Source organism: Mustela putorius, unplaced genomic scaffold (assembly GCF_011764305.1).
Source record: "Mustela putorius furo isolate JIRA1106 unplaced genomic scaffold, ASM1176430v1.1 tig00003987_pilon_pilon_pilon, whole genome shotgun sequence".
NCBI lineage: Eukaryota > Metazoa > Chordata > Mammalia > Carnivora > Mustelidae > Mustela > Mustela putorius.
Window position 1 is genome coordinate 1,084,408 of NW_025422126.1, and position 8,862 is coordinate 1,093,269.

Here is an 8,862-nt window from a genome sequence, read left to right on the forward strand (position 1 = left end):
CTGTCTCATTTATAAAATAAGACATTATGAGAATTTAATTCAGATGAGTAATAAAAGATTAAATGAATCATCATAAAATGTACTCAGGCTAGTTTTTAAAACTTAGTATACATTGTAAACCGTTTAAGTGTTCATTTTAAACTGCTGATGATGAGAGATTATTTTCCAGATATCGTTGTCAATTATTAAATATGGGAAACCACTAATACACATAAGTCTATGTGTATGTAAGATGAGGAATACTTTAAAACAGGTAAAATAAAAATGAAGAAAAGTATTAAAAGCCTGAAAACAAAATTTTAAGTCTGAACAGAGAATACGACAAGCCTAGATCAATGACAAGGATAGGGTATTTGAAACAAATTTTCATATTTTGCAGTCTATCCCTCCATTCTGTCCAGGGTCCTAACCAGAATTCAAAGCTGACAATTACTGAATTCGAGTATTTAATTCCTGCAGTTGCAAAGAACAATAACTGAAAGTTGAAAATGACTACATAAGCAGCAGAACTGAGGTGGCAGAAGAGAGAATTAATCACATGAAGAGAGGCCAATTGAGATGATCCTCTTTGAGGAACAGAAATAGAAAAGAATGAAGACAATTAACAAAGCCTTAAGGACCTATAGGATACCCAAAAGTATACTGACATATACTGATGGGAGTTGTAAGAGAAGAGGAGAGAAAGAAAATTGGGAGTGGGGGGGGGGTCTTGAAAAAATAATAGCAGAAAATATCCCAAATTTAATGAAAAGCATTAATCTCTATATCCAAGACCTTGACAAATGCTACTAAGTATTAAAAAACAAAACAAAACAAAACACCAAGAAGTGAGATAAACTCAAAAATATTAATATATAGACACATCATGGGTGCCTGGGTGGCTCAGTGGGTTAAGCCACTGCCTTTGGCTCAGGTCATGATCTTGGGGTCCTGGGATCGAGCCCTGCATCAGGCTCTCTGCTTAGCAGGGAGCCTGATTCCTCCTCTCTCTCTCTCTCTGCCTGCCTCTCTGCCTACTTGTGATCTCTCTCTGTCAAATAAATAAATAAAATCTTAAAAAAAAAAGACACATCATAGTTAAATTGACAAAACTCAATCGAAGATAAAAAGAATCTTGAGGCTGAAAGGGGGAGAATGACTCATTGCATTCATAGGATTCCCAATAAAATTTGTAGCTCTCATCAGAAGCTATGGACAGCAGAAGGCATGGGCATATCATATAAATTTCTCTTGAGAACTCATCCTCGATGTATGTTATTTAGAGGTATATTGCTTAATTTCCAAATACTTTGGGGATTTGCTAGGTATCATTCTATTACTGGTATCAAGTTTAATTCCATTATTGTCCGAGAACACACTTTGTATGATTTCTGTTATTTTAAATTAAAGTTTGCCTTATGTTCCATAATTTGATCTTGTTTAATAGATCATATTGATTTGTATTTATATTCTGGTCCTACTTGATTTTTCAAAAAGATTTTATTTATTTATTTTCAGATAGAGAGAGAGAGAGAGAGAGAGAGAGCCCAAGCAGCAGGGGAGGAGCAGCAGGCAGAGGGAGAAGCATGCTTCCTGCTGAGCTGGGAGGCTGATGAGGGACTAGATCTGAGTACCCTGGTATCATGACCTGAGCCAAAGGCAGACACTTAACAGACTGTATCCCAAGGTCCTGCCCGATTTTATGCTTGCTTGATTTATCAATTCCTTTTTCAGTAATGGGTAACACTAGAAAAATTTAAATGTTATGCTCATTCAAAAGCTACACCTAGATGAATATAGTAGCTGTATGAATAATTGCCTAGTAATGGAAATAACGCAAATGTTCTTCAATGAGTGAATGGATAAACACATTGTACTAAATCCATACAATGTAATATAGTTGGATGTTTTCTAACATCATGATTACAATGGAGGTTAAATGTCTCTATACATATGTAAAATCCTATCATATTGTATGGTGAAAGAAAAAAGTGAACTCTTCCTTATGATAATTAGTTTAATTAAAAATTTGTAGGTAGTTGTAAGTAGGTTAAAAGTAAAAAAAAAATAGGAAAAATAAAACACGACAGGGATCTTCATAAAAAAAAGTAGAATTGATATATTAATGCAGACAAATATACATCAAAACCAGGAAATAAATAAAATCTTTAAAAAAAAAAAAAGGACCCTGAAACCCTCTTTATGCCTGTATATCAGATCAGAAGAACATGGAAAGCTTGAAATTACCAGAAACATAAGGAAATAAGTATGATCATTTATTGCACAGCTGGAGGGATGATAGACAAGCTTAGTCACAGCAGAGAGCAATCCTGACTCATCATCTCTGAAGGACTGAATACACAAGGCAATACATGCATGTGAGCATGGGTTAATAGAAGAGGAGAAATGCAAGGTGACCAATGTATGAGAATTGTGTCAGTAAAATCGTACAAAGGAAAAGGAAAACACATCAGAGATCATGCAATGCCCTGAGCTACCTTTATACTTTCAGACTATTGATCTTTTCCTAAGACATAGGTGCAAATTCAATGATAATCATACTGGAATTAAGGTTAACAATTTGCTTCTCTTAATTTTCAAATAGTTTGCCCACACTAAATTGATTTTCTCTAACCCTTCTCTCAGATTACTTCTGTGAATTGCATATTTGATGGACATCTCAGCCATCTCATTCAACTGGGCATTGTGAGAGAGTCTCTAAAGACTGTATCCTCCAAAGGCGAAACAGGAGAGTACTACCCACATACAAGCTCCGGGGGAGTTTACATAGCTGTTCTAGAGAGACATTGTTACTGCTTTGTGCTCAGTCCTGGCCCAGTACTTTTTTCCTTTGTCCTCTTCTCTCCTAAAGGACCTATCCGTCTTCCATATAGAGGGGCCTTCTGAGCATCTAGATAGCCCATTATAAATCAACAGCAGCTATGAATCAACTACAGTCCTCACAGACTCCAATGGCAACCACAGACATACTTTTTAACCAGCCCCACATAGCATATTGACCTAGATGCTCCAATGGAAAATGAACATTTGAAGATTATCAGAGAATAATAGTTGCTTTTATTATCATCTGCAATATATTGTGGTTTGTGAGATGGAATTTAAGATAAAGCAGGTGAAAGTAAAATGGGAAGGCATGATCTGTAAACATAAAGGATGATCCACTTTTATGAGACATGATGGATATTGAGTAATATGATGTGGTAGTAGAAGAGGAACCAAACAAAAACTTAAACACACACACACACACACACGCACACGCACACACACACGCACACACACTCTGAGACCCTGTTTATGGAAGAACCTTGGAAATTTCTGCTATTGGGAAGTTTCTGGTTCTGTAACCTTTCTCTGGGAGATCAGTAGCCTTGGAAGCAAGATAAAAATCTGTGAAGTTCTTAAGAAACTGAAGAGGAAGTACAGAGACATCCCATCTTTCTCTCAGAATCTACTGAAAGTTAAGATTCAGAAACTTCCTTTGGGAGTTCACACTGATGAACATGGTTGACATGAATAATTGCTTACAAAGCGTACAGTAAGAGCTCTAACAGAAACAAGGACTTCATGGTTGTTGACTGAAGTATTAGATATAAACAGATTGAGGAGGTAAGGAAAATTCTGTGATTTCCTAATTTAATTTCTGGGTGGCCATTGTGGCCAGCATGTAAGATACAATCACATGGGGGAAGGATGGGAGAACTTACTGATTTTAGTGTGGGGTATATTTGTGTTATTATTATAATACATTAATATGAAGTAGATAATGCATGCAGAAGCACTGTATAAAAAATGCCGTGGTATGTGCCATGGTATTTGCCAAGGTATAGAGTCCTCTACTCTCATGTGGCAGATTCAGAAACAGGCAAAATGGCTTGACCCAGAAACAGGCAAAATGGCAAAGCCCAGGGAGTCAGAAGGCATATGGTACTTAACATGATTCAGAAACACCAGGGACGGTTGTGCTAATAGATACTCTGAATGTCCTCCCAGACTGTCTGCTGAACATAATATAAAGAATAGTCTGATAGAAACAAATGGATTTTTTCAATATCTCTTTCAAACTAAGCCTGAGAGAAGACAGAGAAGACCTTCTAGGTAGAAGTGGAAATGGCAACAGGCAGACTGCCATGTGGGGGGCATCCTCTGTAATTTCTTATGTGCCCTACCCTAGAGGTCTCACAGAAAACTTTTGTTTAATGGGAAGTCACTGCTCTTATTTTCTCTTGGTATAGATTAAATATGTTGTTGTTTTATGAATTAATTTACTGAAAACTAAAAGATGATTTTAAAGTATTTGCATATACCAAGAGCATTACCAAAAGTAATTACTCTTGTTTGCAGTCATAAGTAATGTTTCCTAGTTAAAATGTATATGCCTATATTTCTAGGCAAACTAGTCTCTTGCATGTTTGGGACTCTCAGAAGAAGATACAAGAATGAAACTTGGCAGAACAAGTTTCCAAGTGGAAAACAATTATGTGAGGATCTCCAAGAGCAAAAGTTTAATACACACTTAAAAGACTTTCATACTTTGAATTTTTTATATCCTGTATATTTTGTCTGAAGTTCTCTGCCTGGACTTACAGGCTTCATCCATATCTAGTAATTTCTACAACTCTAGGTTTAAGCTCTGGCTTTTTTTTTTTTTTTTTAAAGATTTTATTTATTCGACAGACAGAGATCACAAGGAGGCAGAGAGGCAGGCAGAGAGAGCAGGGGAAGCAGGCTCCCTGCTGAGCAGAGACACGGATGCTGGGCTCCATCCCAGAACCCTGGGACCATGACCTGAGCCGAAGGCAGAGGCTTTAACCCACTGAGCCACCCAGGCGCCCCAAGCTCTGGCTTTTTTCTGAAACATTTTACAACTCATTTGACATTTTTCAATTCCTTACAAAATACCTCAGATATTCATATAGTCCCAGTGTAGTATGCTTAATACTGGAATGCAGATTCCATAACCAGAAAGTTTTTTTCCCTACACAAGTAGTATTTAGACCTCTATAAAAGGAAGCTTTGCCATTCAGAGTATTTCTCATTAGATCATGAGCTCTCACATCAGTGGAGTTAGTGAACAGAAATTGAGATAAATTTAAGAAGCAGATTAAGAAGAGTAGAGTGCATGTTCCAGAATTAAAATATTAGGTAGAAACTGGATGGTAGGAAGAAAAACCGAGATGAGTTATCAAAACTAAAGGATATGGTCAGAACAAAAGTCATACGAAAATATTTTTGCAGCTGAGTCAGGCTGAATTCTACCTGATTTGCTCTTCAATGTCATTAGGCAGGTCTGGGTGCAAGCCAGGGGTAGGGCTAGGTTTATAGCTGAGAGTGATGGCTTTGCAGAATATATACTGAGCTTATTAACCACTAATATGCTTATTTGTAGCAACTTTAAATCATTTACCAGCATAAAGAAATTAAAATTTTCCTCCTTTTCCCTGTTTATATGATTATGCTATGCTGTCCACCTTCAGATCGTCTGTTCTTTCTTCCACTTTCAGATCATCTCGAGCAATTCTTCTAAAATAGGAATAAATTTGTCTTTGATAATAAGGCACTTATTGTATTTAATTTTTATAAGCCTTGTTCTTCCCTAGGGGATAAGATCTTATTCTGAATTCCTGATTAGTTATGTTCTTTATGAATAACTGTATTATTAAAATAATGATTGCACTTTGAAATATTTGTTAATTATTGTGTGTATGTATGTTTATTCATGTGTATCTATACTTGAACTCAACGTCCTTGACAAGACTTGACTTTTTTTTTTTAATGTTTGTATCACAGAATCCAACACTGACTTTGACAAACCATGAGGTCATTTTATTACTAACTGATCCTCTAGTAGGAAATTAAAAAATAGAGTAGAATTAAATAAAATTCCAAAATTCAGGAAAAATTTTCTGAAATATGAACACAATTTTCTCATTTGCAGATGAAGATTTGAGATTCAGAATGAAGTGGTTTACTGATGATTTCAAGCTTTAACGTTTCAGGTGCTAGCAGTATTACTCTGCCATCCTGTTTTCTGCCCAGAGGGGATTAGCCTGGTTACTTTATATCCAAGTTTGCAAACTTTCCAGTTTTAACATGGCAGACAATGCTACACATCACTACATCTCATCTTTTTTCCTGGTTGGTATTCCTGGTTTGCAAGCTTTTCATCGCTGGATTGGCATCCCTGTCTTCCTCCTGTTTGCCCTGGCCCTGCTGGGGAACAGCGTAATCATCATCACCATCAAACTAGAACCAAGCCTCCACCAGCCTATGTATTTCTTCCTTTGCATGCTGGCAGTGAATGACATGGCTCTTGCCTCTTCCACAACCCCCAAGATGCTTGATATCTTCTGGTTGGATGCTCACAGGTTTGATTTTAGTATCTGCCTAGCTCAAATGTATTTTATCCACACATTCTGCATAATGGAGTCAGCCCTCTTGGTTGCCATGGCCTTTGACCGCTATGTAGCTATTTGTATCCCACTGCGTTATACAACCATCCTGACACCACCAATGGTCATTAAAATGGGTCTTGCTGGTATGACCCGAGCTGCCTTTATGGTTTTGCCCTGTCCTCTTCTTATTAAAAGGCTACCATATTACACTAAATATGTCATCAACCATGCCTACTGTGAGCACATGGCTGTGGTGAAGTTGGCCAGTGCCAACACCCTCATTAACAGAGCATATGGAATCTCTGTGGCCCTTTCAGTGATGGTGTTGGACCTCGGGCTCATAGCCACATCCTATATCAAAATCCTCCAGGCAGTCTTCCGGCTGTCTTCCCAGAACGCCCGCTCGAAGGCACTGGGCACCTGTGCTGCACATGTCTGCACTATACTTGTGTCCTACACACCTGCGCTGTTTAGTTTCCTAACTCACCGCATTGGCAAGAAGGTACCTCCAAGCATTCATATAATTTTTGCAAGTTTGTATCTTTTGGTGCCTCCCACAGTCAATCCTCTGGTGTATGGTGTCAAGACCAAGCAGATTCGTGACCGAGTGGTTAGTCTCTTCTTTCCAAACAAGAAGATTTCTGAAAACTAAAATATGTAAATAAAAACCCATATTGGCAGAATCTGTTTAATACAATTACGGTACATTTACAATAGTTGCAGCTTTGTCTCAACTTGATATTTCTCAATTCATTTATACCTCTCAGCAGGGATATGTGATGCTGTACATTTTTCTCTCTATTTTCATCTTTTAATATTTCCTTTTCTTTCTCTTGAAATAAGCTTCATGGGAAGCTTTCAATAAATATTTGCAATAATTGTTATTTATTTATTATTGACATTACTTTGTATTCTATATTTGTGGATAATATTTTATAATATTCACAAATGTGAAATAACTAAGATAATTATTGTAATAATTTTAAAATTCTCAGTACATTGGACAATGTAATTTACAAACATGATTTTTTCCCAATTCAATTGTTACCTACACTGATTAAAAATTCCTGAGTAAAAGTCATTATTTTCAAGTTTCATTTTTCTTATTGTAATAGTTATAATAATTGCTTAACACCCAAATAATGATCACTGTGGGCTTGGCTGTTTACTAATCTCTTTATATATATTTACTCCTTTCGTCCACAAAACTATACTGTGATATAGATGGTATTATTTTTCTCACTGTACCAAGTAGGAAACTGAGGCACAGAAAGGTTAAGTAAATGGCATAAAGGTAATGCGCCTAGCACAAAGCAATGCAGAATTGAACCCAGGGACTATGGCTTTCAAAAGATATGCTCCTTATAGTGCAATATTATCCACCAATGTGCTTACAATTACTTGCTTTATGATTATGGGAGCTTATTCCTCTAAATACTTTTTTTTTTATCCCTCATATCTTCCTTTCTTTTAGATATTGTGGTAGATTTTTTCAGTTTCCTTAAAACTCCTTATAAATGATAAATCTACTATAATATTTTGACAAGACCCCAAGCAAGAATTGCTTCTATTTTATCAGAGGAATGTCCAATCAGTATAGCCTGGTAACATTATAACCATGCTTTCCAGACTTAAGTAAAATGCTAAGAAAATCTCTGAAAATACTACTTTATCCACATGCTATTCCCCCCTCTTTTTCCTTCCTTCCTTCCTTCCTTCCTTCCTTCCTTCCTTCCTTCCTTCCTTCTTTTGCTTTAGTGAATATCAGTTTGTTTCGGTCACATTCATTTAGTGCTAAAGTTGAAAATGATTCACTTCTTTATCTAATGTTAATTTTATTATGCAGGGAACACAGAAGAAATTACATCGGGCCTATCTATAAAATGCTCTGTTCAAAATATTGCTTTACTTTACATCACCATGGAATGAAAGGTTCATTGAATTGGAAACTGTTAGTTTTTGATCAGGACTAGTATTTATTTTGTGGACATTACATGAACATTCTATGCTCTCAAATTAATTCCTCAAAAACTTTACATTTTTAGGTGATTCATCTACAGCCACATTCTTATTTGTTAATGACTGTGCATGTATCTTATCAACATCTTTGTTTTATGTTGAAAATAATCGTGTTTCCTTATAATTATCATATAGTTCTTCCATTTCTTCAATGAGTCTATATTGAGTGGGTTGATCAGATATTTTAGACTGGGTTTTTGGGGGAAAGGTCATTTAAATACTGCTTCTCACCCATCACTAATAGCTGGGTGAGTGTCATTTTTAACATTATAAATCCTAACTTCATCATTGGGAAACACGGGAAATAATTTTTATACTTTATAGTGCTAAAGTCAGAATTCAATGAAACAATGGATGAAACATAATTATCACAATATTCAACACAATCTTCCATACACACCAATGCTCACTGCCATGATAGCCATTGAAAATATTAAGATCAACTAATAAA

General features: G+C 36.2%; 1 protein-coding gene across 1 annotated transcript; it reads left to right on the top strand.

Annotated features, from left to right (window-relative positions):
* Positions 1–6,090: 6,090 nt before the first annotated feature.
* On the top strand, positions 6,091–7,044 carry LOC101680928 (putative olfactory receptor 52P1). The gene has a single exon (XM_004768270.2). The coding sequence runs from the start codon at positions 6,091–6,093 to the stop codon at positions 7,042–7,044; it is 954 nt and encodes a 317-aa protein (XP_004768327.2).
* Positions 7,045–8,862: the final 1,818 nt, after the last annotated feature.